General features: G+C 39.5%; 2 protein-coding genes across 11 annotated transcripts in view; one reads left to right on the plus strand and one right to left on the minus strand.

Annotated features, from left to right (window-relative positions):
- The window catches only part of cntn3a.1 (contactin 3a, tandem duplicate 1), a 101,364-nt gene extending 95,188 nt beyond the window's left edge, over nt 1-6,176 (plus strand). For all 5 annotated transcript variants that reach the window (XM_068732639.1, XM_068732640.1, XM_068732637.1 and 2 more), the window contains 6 exons: nt 274-508; nt 1,108-1,223; nt 1,495-1,681; nt 2,674-2,786; nt 3,720-3,888; nt 4,692-6,176. In XM_068732639.1, coding sequence (XP_068588740.1) covers nt 274-508; nt 1,108-1,223; nt 1,495-1,681; nt 2,674-2,786; nt 3,720-3,888; nt 4,692-4,783 — 912 coding nt within the window. In that variant the 3' untranslated portion in view covers nt 4,784-6,176. The remainder of the gene's footprint in view (nt 1-273; nt 509-1,107; nt 1,224-1,494; nt 1,682-2,673; nt 2,787-3,719; nt 3,889-4,691) is intronic.
- Nucleotides 6,177-8,767: 2,591 nt separating this feature from the next.
- Nucleotides 8,768-12,787, minus strand: part of si:dkey-178k16.1 (band 4.1-like protein 1) — a 46,499-nt gene continuing 42,479 nt past the window's right edge. For all 6 annotated transcript variants that reach the window (XM_068732767.1, XM_068732766.1, XM_068732765.1 and 3 more), the window contains 2 exons: nt 12,530-12,646; nt 8,768-12,416 (listed from right to left, as the gene is read on the minus strand). In XM_068732767.1, the coding sequence (XP_068588868.1) occupies nt 12,411-12,416; nt 12,530-12,646 (123 nt within the window). In that variant the 3' untranslated portion in view covers nt 8,768-12,410. The remainder of the gene's footprint in view (nt 12,417-12,529; nt 12,647-12,787) is intronic.

Raw genomic sequence — 12,787 nt, forward strand, 5'->3', positions numbered from 1 at the left:
ACACACACACACATTACAGTAATGGACTTAATGTTTGAAAATTTCTTATATTATTTTATTTTAATGTTAAATTGAAACATACAGTAATGATTTAATTATATTTTTCCTCTTAACTAGACAGAGTGATAAGTTCATTCAAGGCTTGCAAGTACAGTACCACCCTCAGCAGTAATCCTGCACTAATCCGTGCATAGCTGCATTTCTTTTAGGTATTCATGTTGTATCTGTTAGATCAGTCATCTTGAGTCATCCCTCTGACTCATACCTCCTTAGCCTGTTCCAGAGGAGCTGCAGAGTGGTCCGGGCTTTGGCTACGTGGTGGCTTTCCGCCCACTGGAGGCGCAGGGCTGGATGCAGGCTGCTGTCACGTCTCCGGACGCCTCTAGATATGTCTTCAAGAATGAGAGCATCCCTCCCTTTTCCCCTTACCAAGTCAAAGTCGGGGTTTACAACAACAAGGGAGAAGGCCCTTTTAGTCCAGTGACCACCATCTACTCAGCGGAGGAAGGTTTGTACTGTTACAACTTTAAAGCCAACTATGTATTAGCTTGACTGGGAATGTACTTGCACTTAGTAATTTCAGATCAGATTAGTTTTGGACCTTTTTCTTTTTTTTTAATCAGATTTTATTTTGATTACACTTTTAGTAATTGTCACTCAGTGCCACAAAGCCATGCATGAACAGCAAGTGGACCAACAACTGTCAAGTTAACACATGTCAATTTCAAATAACTTTCACTAAAAGTGAACTGTATGAGAAAACATATTTCCTCATACAGTTTCATAATGTGAATGATGTGGTCCCACATGAACACAAGACATTTCTGCCCAAGTTAGTCACATTGTGTTTTTGTCCTGAGCTCCTTTCACTGGTTTGAAGTGGGCTGGACTCGGATGAAAAAAAGATGATGTCACACATTTTCATGCACCAAATGGGATTCACTAATATTTAAACTGACATTTAATTTGGACCTTCCAAGACTTAATCACACAATGATATGGATAGACTGGATGGAGCGCTAGTGTATTCAAAAAGTCATTCCTTAGACGTGGGTGTAGTGAATCTGTGTCTTCCTCCTTATCCTGACTATCCTGTGTGCCTTTCAGAGCCCAGCAGAGCTCCAGGGAGGCTGAGGGCGAAGAGTGTATCAGCGTCCGAGGTAGAGGTCACCTGGAAGCCGCTGGCCTGGAGCAACAACCGCAGACGCATCCTGGGCTATGAGGTCAAACCAACACACGCCCACACAATAGGAATTGTATAAATGTAGTGGACAGTGCCAACAGCTAGTGGCATATCTTGGATAACAATGCAATGACCTTTTTCTGTTCGTGTCTATATGATTATTCGTGCATTAAGTCAACTACAGCATATGAGCTGCATGAAGCCCCCCAGGATTCATGCCCACACTGGTGCAGTTACAGATGGAGGTATTGAGTAACAAATCAGAAGCAAGCTGTTAAAGTATAACCTGTGTATTTTTTGTGTGGTTTCAGCTGCAGTACTGGGGTGAGAGGAAGAAGCAGGACACCGCCAGTGTGATCAGGACAGTGGGGAATAAAACTTCCGTACTCGTCAGGGATCTGGAGGGCAGCAGTACCTATTGCATGTCCCTGCGGGCCTATAACAGCGCTGGAGTGGGTCCACAGAGCATCATAGTCAATGTCACAACCAAGAAACCACGTAAGGGCTCTCAACACAGTGACTGACTGTCTTTTTGTGCATGTTGTTTTTCCCTCTGGTTAAAAGTGCATGGTCCATTCGGTATGTATTTCATTTCAGCAATAATGTTTCACCAATTAGAGTGAAAGTAGGGAATAGTCTCCACACAAGAGCACCGTAAAGGTACCATATAGAGGATTCTTGTTTGTCCACCATTTTATTTAATTTGCTGTCTCACCCCTTGCTGCATGTCATATTCTCTCTCTCTCTCTCTCTCTCTCTCTCTCTCTCTCTCTCTCTCTCTCTCTCTTTATCTTTCTTTTTCTCTCCCTCTCTCCCCCACACACATCTTACAAACATGAATAGTGTGAAACTGAGGGACGTCATGTAGCACTCACTTGTCATTTGATAGACATGGCAAATCTTTGATGTAAGTGCCTGTTTAATTTCACGGTCACACTGTGTGATTTGACATGCAGGCCTTGCTGGAAAATGATGTTGTTTCCTTCTGAGAGGTTTCCTATATATACATTAGTTAACTCCTCTTCATATCGTTTCACACTTTCCTTTCTATAAGTCACCTGCATGTCAATGAGTGTGTGTGCGTCCTTGTGAGCATGCTTGCAGAGCGGAAGATTCAAACAAAACAGGGGTCCACTGATCAAAACATTGCTTCATGGAGCCACTGGTGTTCTTTACAGGGCTCTGACAGATGAGTAACATCATATGTTAATATAGGTTACGGATATAATATCACAGTTTTATTTGTTTCACACTCACATGTCTCTTCTTCACTCTCCCCAACTTCACAAACAGTCGTACACTCACTCCCACACACACATATTCCTAGAGTCACTGCTCTCTCCTAGCAGTGGGATGATGAACTGATAATGAGAAAACTCCTTCATGCTGAGTTGATTCTGGACTTTACTGTTTATCGACCGGGGGCTTGTTGTTTTACTCCCTCCTCTTCCTCTCCTCCTCCTCCTCCTACTCCCCTCGTCCTCCTCCAGCGCCCAGTCAAGCCCCGGTCAAAATTATGTGGAACACTTCCAACTCCAAGGTCATCTTGAGGTGGGACCAAGTACACGCTCTGGAGAATGAGTCCGAAGTCACAGGATATAAGGTAAGCAGTGAAGAGTCTTCTCCACTAGAGAGTGCTTTAACTGGACTTTATCTGACGAGTGAATGGTGTTATAGATTGTAACATAACAGAGAATGACAGACAGTCACTCGCTCAATTTATTCAATATGAGAACACTGGGTTTTTTTTCTCCCAAAGTTAGTTGGGGTGGTATGATGTGTAGCTGCGCATTCATTTAATTTTGAAGATCTCCACAAATTGGCTCCTCTCCAAAAATAGCAATCCCTTGATATCCGCAACGCCCACATCCTATTATTTTTTGCCACATAATTTTAGCAACAGACAAAGATCCACAACTTTTCTGATTGTTTCTCAAGAGGGGAGATAGTGCAGGAAATGTGTTGCATACATGTTACCACTAGATTGACTGACATCTTCTTAGATTGTGACATTTGACTTGTCATGGCAGTATCATAAGCATAATACATATTTTAATGATTACGTCAGAAATTACATTTAAGGTTGTGAATTATTCTGGAGTGCCATTTGGCTTATTAATAAAAAATAAATAAAGTTCAGACACTAATCTGTATTCTCATAGGTTGAGAATATCAAACTATGATATTGATGTCGCTGCACATTATTCGAATACATAAACGGGGTCTCCTGAGTGTGGGGCTTACTGTATAGTAAAATGGGTGGATTCATTCAAGCTGCAGCTGACTGGATTGATGCATCTCCACATTCCCCTTATCTCTGCTGCACCCTCTACTCTGGTGGCTGCCTACAGTAAGATTCATCTTGTTAGTTTCAGTGGTAGCACATTGCATCTCACAGAGCCGTCTGAAAGAAACACAAGCCAGAACTTAGATTTTCTTGTCAGTGCATCAACAAGGACACTGTGAAACCCCTCGTATGATTCATTGTGTCTGAAGTGGTTTCATGCCATCATCTATACCTCTCTGCCTCCTGCAGGTGATGTACAGCCAGGACAAACACAGCCATCCCAGTGTGGTGGAGACCAACACCACCTCCTTGGAGTTGTCACTACCGGTCAACCAGGACTACGTAATCCAGATCAAACCCTTCAGTGAGGGAGGGGAAGGCAGCAGCAGCCGCCAGATTACCATCCCCAAGATAGCAGGTTGGGACAATACTCAGACATGAAACATTAAAATCAACTCTGTGACCGTTTGTGAGACGTCAGTTCAGTTCAGTTCAGTTAGTTTTGAGTCTCATGAAAAATGGAACAGCAAACACCCGTAAACTGAAACGGAGCACACACAGTAATATTTGGTGTCCTCTTTCCCTCAATTTCTTTTGTGTACCTCTCTCTAAATTGAAAGACCAGTTTATGATTGTAAAAATCTGCACTGTAAACACAGCATGAGCTGCATTGCATTATGGTCTTTTCAGGCTGCTGTCTTTAGATAAATTAGTGTCCCTGACACTTCTCTGAGGCTTTCTTCCCCCTATTAAATGTTGGTGCAAAATGGTGAGTCTTCAAATAAGCCTTTTCTCCCTAAAGCGAAGTATGAATGTTTTGTTTACAGTTGTCTCAGCTGTAAAATAACAGTCTCTTATTCACAGAATGAGAAATATACATATCATCAACAACAAAATGGGCTCAAACATGCAAAGAACATTGACAGAAGCTGATTGTTTGAGTATATTTTTCCTTTTTATTAAACTTTGTCCGCTGCACATTTCTACAGCCATCTCCTTGGAAGCCATAGTTGAGCGCAGCATACCAGTGCCATCTATTGACATATCTGTGTACTCGCACAACACTATAGCCCTTTGTACTGAATGCATTTTATATTTTGCTTGCTGTATTTTTTTACTGTGATAATTAGACCTTCACGTCAAGAGTTCATACTCAAACCATGTTTAAAGAGCGACATTTGTAGACCGCATCGTAGATTTTGATCTGTTTGTGTATTTCAGGCTCCATAGCCACAGGAGCAGCCCCAGAGTCTTCTGCATTTCCCTTGGTCCACCTTGCAGCGGTAATCCTCACAGCCAGGACTGTACTATGACAAACATCTGCATCAACCAGGCACTATAGCTGCTCATTACAGTAAGAGGAGAAACAGCAGGTCCGAGACAACAAGAGGCTGGCAGCCACATTCCCACCTGCTCCCCTTCCCCATCCTACTGTCTTTCCTGTTTTTTCTACAAAGATCTCTTTGTGAGGAAGAATCTTTCCCTCCACCTTTCTAAGAGTTATTGAAAGGAACTGGCTCCTTCAGAAGTTGCTTTTATGGCAGTGAAAGGACACCGTGACTCGACTGCAGTCTCTTTGAAGATGTTTCTTTCTTTGCTCCCCTCTAACCAGTGGATATTCTCATATGGGTTTAACCTTGGAGGCCCAGCGGTGTGTGATGCACAATAGGATGTGTATATGTTTTCTCTGTGGGACTGTGCTTTCTAACGGTTTCTTTAAGCGGATATCATATGTACCCCTGGACTTTCCTTGGATGCTGGGATTCTATCTAAACTGGGGTTGGAGACCTTACATAACTCATATTTATGTGAGCGAAGTTATATTTATGCTCGGTTTAAGACAAGCAATGGATGAAGTAATTCCCCTCCTCTCTGTAGACTGTAGTCTTTGGAAAGCTTCCTGACCTGTCTAAGAAAAAAAATAAACAGTTACTAATCCCTGCCAAATACGGGGAGCTAAGCCTCATTGCTTTACGACAAACCAGAATTTGGGACCTTTGTAACTTTACTTGGATTTTACTCATGCTTTTATGTTACACCACATTACATCGAAACCTCAGAGTTGCTATGAAACTGACTGTAACCAAAGGTATTGAGCCAACTTGGTTCAATACCACCTGTTGTATCATTGTGAGAAAATGCAGCGCCTACACTCCCAATATGGCTTCCATTGTAAACAGCAGCGTCGTGTTAATTAATTGATGTCTTATCTTCCTCTCTCATCCATGATAAGTCGGGCACGCTGAGCATTTTGAGCTGCATTGTTGTACACTGTATGTATGAAATCCTCAGGTCCCAAATGAGCCTTAAGTCTTATGATTATCATCCACGTTGTTATAATTCAACAGAGTTTAATTTATTTTCCTCCTCTGTTTATTTGCATTGTATTTTGGCTCACTCATGGTATAATTTATGAATAACTGACCATACTGTATGCTATGTTTTTTCACTTTTGTTACTTTTTAGATCATATTTTTGGGCGTTTTGCGCTCAGAGACAACATGCCTTTCTTCATGATGCGCATTGTAATACAGTACGTGTGGCAGTAAGTGGCAGTGATAACTGACTTTTCTAAAGTAGCTTATTACAAAGTAGGGAGTTTAGCTGCTGTTTGGCATGAGATTGGTCAGTGTGTACGTACCTACGTTGCTTAGGATGTCTGAATGGATCAACCTGCTTTTAATAAACATAATGCCGTTTTCCTAATTTCATTCTTTGCTGTCAAAAGAGGCCAAAAGAGACAGAAAGGCGGTGCCTTATCAGGCCATGCTTTGTAAAGTAAAGCTCTTTTGGTCTTATTTAGCAGATGGAGTTTGCTCTGAAAAAATGCTAGTAAGTGGACTTTGAGGTAAGTTTTTTTTAAGAATGAACTGTCACAGTTTCATTGATTTGGCATAAAGATCATACTTTACAAAGTGGTTACAGTTGATGCTGAAAATGAACATGAAACTCACGTAAAGTATAGTTACTTTCAGTTTGTATTATTGCACATAAACCTACAACAACTTCTACTAATCTGACTCACAATTTGTAAAACAAAGTCAGTGAAACTCCTAGAATAAGTTGAATTACATGGTTTGGTTTTATTCTAGTGACTGTGATAACAGATCAACTAAGTGCAATCTCAACAAGCAAATGATATTTTTTACATAACTTGTTGGAAGATCCACAAAGTATTAACAGTTTGGGGTAGGAGAAATCTATATAAACTATAAGAAAATCTGGAGTGCTAATTTGAACCAAACATATCCTGTAGCTATGTTTCAGACTTACAAAATCCTTTCTGCCCATTTCTCCTCACAAGAACTGATTCAATTCTTTGTTAAGTTTTGGGTTTTCTGGGATGAAACACTCACTTAAGATCATGCTTCAGTATTCCATTCAATTCAATTGGTAAGTTCAGAATTTAAATTTGAATCCTTTTAAGCCCTTTTGTGTACATGTATTTCTGTGCTTGGGGTCATCTTCACACTGTCCCAACACCTTTCAAATCACACAAGCTAGAGAGAGAGAGAGCAGGGTTTTATTACTTTGTTCTCCCTAAATGGATGCTCCTGATCAATGTTTTGAAAACATCCTCAAAAGTGCAATCAATATCTGCACAACTATACCTGTAAACTGTGAATGTGATGTCTTTATTTGGTACTCTTCAGTGATCTTCACACCAACTGCCCTAACGCGGAGGTGAGCGTCAATGCTGAGTTTCTTCATGCTTCTGAAAAGATTGGGTTGTGTTGTGGATTACAGAAAAAATCTTTTTACAGTGCGGAAACTTTTTTATAAAGGAGAAACTGCACCCACTCGGACCACTTGGAAACAGTGCCCACTCAAGCTCACAGTCCGATTCCAACTCTCCCTCCAATGATTCTCAGTCACCAGACTGGGGTCAGTAGGAGAATAACAGATTATTTGAGTGTGCATGCTGTTGAATTATGTCCAGGTCTGTTAGCATTAGAGTGGCTGGAAGATGTGGCAACAAGTACAATGCTGTTATTAGTGACTCAGTGTCAGCACTGTCCAGCATTAAAATAGGATCAGCCAGAAATCAAGACATAGAAAGCCTACACAAAATATTGTTTTCTAATTCATTTAACCAGTCCGGGGAAAGACAAAGCCTGCATGTGGTAGCACGCTTGGGATCCCCCAGAATGAGACGGGAGACAAGTTAGCAAAGGAGGCCATCAGTCGAGAACATGTGAAAGTAGATATTAAACTTTCAAAATCAAAGCGGAAAAAGCCTAGTTTGGAGGGAAATAATCAAACAATGGCAAAAGTATTGGGATAGTACGACAAAAGAAAGCAACTTAAATGAAATACTAAATATAAGGAGTAAGAAGTAGTGGATCCAACAGAAAAGAACAAGTAATTATGAGTAGATTAAAAATTGGTCACAGCAAATTGAATAGTACACTATTTTTCACAGGGATAACATCCTGCTGGTCATTTTAATCAAGAAAATGAGACAATAAAGCACATCCTAATTTCATGCAGGAAATATGAAGAGGCTATTATTGCAGGACTAACAGGGGCTATGACGAGGTGAGGCCAGGAATAAATATGTGATTGACAGATGAGACCCAGAGGAGGGAAGAAAAATAATATTTAGGTCTTCGAAAGAATAACAGTGGATGATTAAAACCAGTAGAAGGCACTATTGTAATGTAAAAGATGCCCACTGACAGAAAACGTCTTCAAATTAGCTAGCCATAGATGACATTGTGGATTTTTTAGGCCTACATATTATTTACCTAACACTCCAGTTATGAATAAATAAACGACCATGTGGTATAATCTGGCTCAAATGTCAAGGCAGGTGGTAGGCAGACATTTTGAGTTCCCAGAGGTGAATATTTATTTACACTGCTCTCCATTACACGTGTAACTCAGGCAAACTTACATGCAAGTTCAAAAAAATTACTCCAACGCAAATCAAACGTATGTGTGTATGGCAACAGTATGGTGGTTCTGATCAAAGGAACAAACGCATGATAATAAACAGTTGAACAACATTCCACCCTGCAACCTCACAAGAGAAGAGGTAACTGATACTCCGTCATGGCGTCATGTGTGTTTGCTCTCATCTACTCATGTAAGAGAAACGTTGTGGGTAGAGTTCTCACCCACTGTGTCATTGACCTAGTAAAAAGTAATGATTCTATGATTAGTCAAAAAATCTCTCTTTTGACATACTACACTATGACTTTTTTCTAACTTTATTATACTAAAATAAACTTTACTAAACTACTAAAATATTTTTTATGAATTTTTTGACATTTTACAATTACTTTTTCTCTTACTTCTTTGACATCGAACACTATGACTTTATGACTTTTGACCTAAACAATAACTTTCTTTTCACTCATTTCGACACTATAATATTACTACTTTCTCTCTTTTTTTAATATAGTATACGATGACTTTTTTCAACATACAACATGAAATGACATTTTTAAGGGGTGCCTTCCTATGAATTTTTATAAAATGACTTTTTATGACACTATTATTGGCATACTATGCTATATTTATGGCATTTTTATGGCTAGCACTTTTCAAATGGCATTGTTATAGCATAGCATACCATATAATGACATTTGTATTGCCTTTTTATGGCATACTGCATTATGCTGTGTTCACACCAAAAGAAAGTTTTAACTAAATCCAAGCAATAGGTGGAAAAATTCAACATCCTCTCCAGAGTGGTTTTATTCTGCTTATTTACCTTATGGGGTGAGTCAATATATCAATTTAATCCGTTTTTGATGATTTCATCATAAAAATTATGAAAACATGGTCGTGTTTTATTCTACCTTGGGTAAGGCCCTTTTGAAGAGTTGTGGCTGTACTAATAACTGTGTCGCCCCAACCTTTAAAATTAAAATTCCACCTGTGCTTGAAAACAATATAAATTAAGCAATAAATTAGCAAAAATCACATTAAGACACGTGGCATCTTAAGTGTATCATCATTGGGCCTAGAGGACACCAGCTGTAATAAAAGACACACATGTGGAAGAGATCAAACAGAGGGATTCCCTTCTCATCTTGTTCTCTTTTTCTCTGTTCTTTATTCATTTCGAAGGAATGCAAGTACAATGTACGGCAAAGACACGGCACCAAGCAACAGAGAGCAGAAGAGATGAAGCTGCTGAGGAGGGGGAGGAGGGGGACTCTGTGCAGAGAGGAGAAGGAGGGTTTTAGGGTCAGACTTTGGCACCAGGACGTCTCTGATTAATCACAGTCTAGTTCTTACTTGTCAGACTTCCATGGGCAGGTCTTTCCAGGGCAAAGGAAGATAAGTTTGACCTTACAGGTGGATCCAAGTATGATTTGTATAATTTTGCCCCTTAGTGAAGAATGGTAAGAAGGATTCCACATGGATATGCTGTTTGTTTTTGCAAAGCTCTCTATTTTGGTAACTGGTGCCCCCTAGTGTACATCAAGCCCATGGCCATTAACTACTTTACGTCTTCACAATCCACCAAACAGCACCAACTATACAGTACAAGGTATGCATGGCTGCATTTTTTTCACCTTCCAGTTTGACACCCACATCCATGATTAATCATCACTTTAAAGGATTTAGAACCAAAGTATGAAATACAATGTGAAGTACACTACACGTCTGAAAAGCAAAGTTATACCTCAGTAACACCCTCATCAACCTGACATGACAGTTAAACATTGTTTTTCTGAATGAATTTTGATGCTGCTCGTATTGACTTACACATGAAATATGACTTTTGCAAGGAAAGAGAAATTATGCACGGTAATGTTAAAGATACCATAATTAAAGGGAAACCTTGCAATGTCAATTCTATGCATTTGGCTCTCCAGCATCTCTGTAATTAAAAGTAGTTTGTTCATACAAATATTTTCATATAAAATCAGAGTTTGTACAATTTAACTGCTACCTTAATTGGAACACTACATGCCTTTGGCATCCCTCTAACATTCATGAACCAAAGAACACAAAACTAAAAGTTCAGAGATTCTGCTCCTACTGTACATTTATTCATAACACTGTACTTTGCTTAAAAGAGTTGTTGAAAAAAAAAGGGCTCTGATGCATAATCCCATTTCTACAGAGTATGTTGAAAGATGATGAATATGTGTTGTACCATAAATAGCTGTAAAAAAATATCAGTCACCACAACTTATTGTAAGCATGAAAGGCCTACTTCATGTTTCTTTTCTGGGATATTAAATCAAAAGCAGAGTGATATGTAAAATAAAGATGCATAACAGCACCAGTGGCTTGAATTAGATGAAACTGTTAAAGGGTTGTAACTGAAGGAAGAATCTGTAGCCACTGTGCTGTGATTGAATTTTGGGAATAACAAAACTGAATGTATTGTGTGCTTGATATTTCCTATTTCTTATGAATACTCTCCATTTCCTGTCAGGAAGCTTAATTTCCTTTTTGAAATGTCAAAGATCAGATTCAACTTCAGATTGTGAATAATTTGGCCCTAATATATGGATCATCCTGATCTATCCTTATGAGTTAATATCCATATTACTCAATTACAATCCAATAATGCAAAGAATTATCATGCAAACATTATCTCAGATACTAGTTTTACCGATGCAGCAACCCGTTCTGTGACTTAGTAAACAGAACAGGTTGCTGCATCGGTAAAACTAGAACAGCCTACTCTATGTATTGATTACACAAAATGGCCAAAGTGGTATTCTATCCAGCTGAACTCTGAATGCATGTTTAAAAGATGGGAAAGTAGAGAAACTGGGCTCATTCTGAAACATCAGCATGCTCAGAAACTTCATCGTCATCATTTGAATAAATACAACTGGTAAACTGTGCATATTAACAGCTTCTAATGTCCAAACACTTATGCAAAAATTCTCCAAAAGTCCAATCAACGTCCATCATGATGCAACAACTCACACATCATTGTCAAATACATTCTACAGAAGTAAAATCTTTAAGGTGACACAGACAGAGGGAAGTATAGTGATCAGACTAGCTCTGGCTGTGGTCCGTAACAGACACTTGAATAAACACCACCAGAGAACCTTGTTGGCTATACATGATCCGTTCTACTCCTCCTACTCCTGCATCCTCATCAGTCAGTGTGATGGAGGGGGGGGGCAAAGCTCATTTATTAGACTGGCTATGCAAGAGTGAAAATTCAAAGCAGGATTTGCTCTGCTCCCACTAAACCCTGCTTCAATGGATGTTTAACAGTACTGGAGCTACATGTAATGGATTATTTTTTTTATCAAGAGTAAGTACACACACACACACACACACACACACACACACACACACACACACACACACACACACACAGTAGGTTTTTTCAGCAGTTTTTTTCAGCACTCACAACAGGAATCTGATTTTTTTTTTTTGTTATTCAGTACAGCAGCACAGACATGTAAATGACACTCCTAGGTGCACGACCATTTTTTTTTCTATTTCCAAATAATACTTTCTGCATGGGATGGGTACCAACATTGCACAAGGCCTTGGATTACTCCACAGTGTGAATGAGTGCACAGATTCCCCTTTGACCTGTGAGAAATACTTAAGCAAGTGGTTTAAATATTGAGGCCCTGAGAGGTTTGCAGGGAATTTAGTCGGATTCTGATTCAATATCTTTAATTGTTCCAGATGTTTGGAATTCTGGTGGCATACTGTCGACCAATCGAGGACCACGAGTGTCATTTATGTTTTTAGCTTTTTTTCCAGCATGACTGCCTAAATTCACTCTGTGGAAATGTATGATTTCAATAGTAAAATAACAATAAAACTTAAGGATTTTAAAGGAGTCTTGTTCCAGCTTTGTGTGTTTATGAATGTGTGCAAGAGTATCCATTTGAGCGCCACTGGCTGTAGTCTATCAGTAGGGACGGCAGGTGGCAATTTCAGGTCGGGCACTGACACTTTCTGTCCAAACGGGGGTGCTCTCATCTCAAGAAATCAGGACTGCAGGTGAAGAAAGAAGAGATGGTCAACCTTAAATCCCTTAATCTCAAAGGAGGGTTGTGAGGCCAAATCCTGGCTAGATATTATCGTTTGGAGTCAAGATGGCACCATACCTCTGATGTGCCGTGTCGATCCTCAGTGGATGATTCTGTTTCCCTGACAACAACTGCCATGGTCACCTGCATGTCTGGATGTTGCTGCTTGGCTTCCTGTATTGCAATAGCCAGAGCCTGTAAGGAAAGAGTGAACTATAGAATGAAAAACAGGAATAGATGTATAACTTTTATAATGAGTTTTCTTAAATTTCTTATTCAATAATAGAATAGAACTGAAATTCACACAAAACTGAATTTCAGTTTAAGAAACACACT

Source organism: Cebidichthys violaceus, unplaced genomic scaffold (genome assembly GCF_023349555.1).
Source record: "Cebidichthys violaceus isolate CVI_PGR_0920_01 unplaced genomic scaffold, fCebVio1.0.p SCAF_6, whole genome shotgun sequence".
Taxonomy (NCBI): Eukaryota; Metazoa; Chordata; class Actinopteri; order Perciformes; family Stichaeidae; genus Cebidichthys; species Cebidichthys violaceus.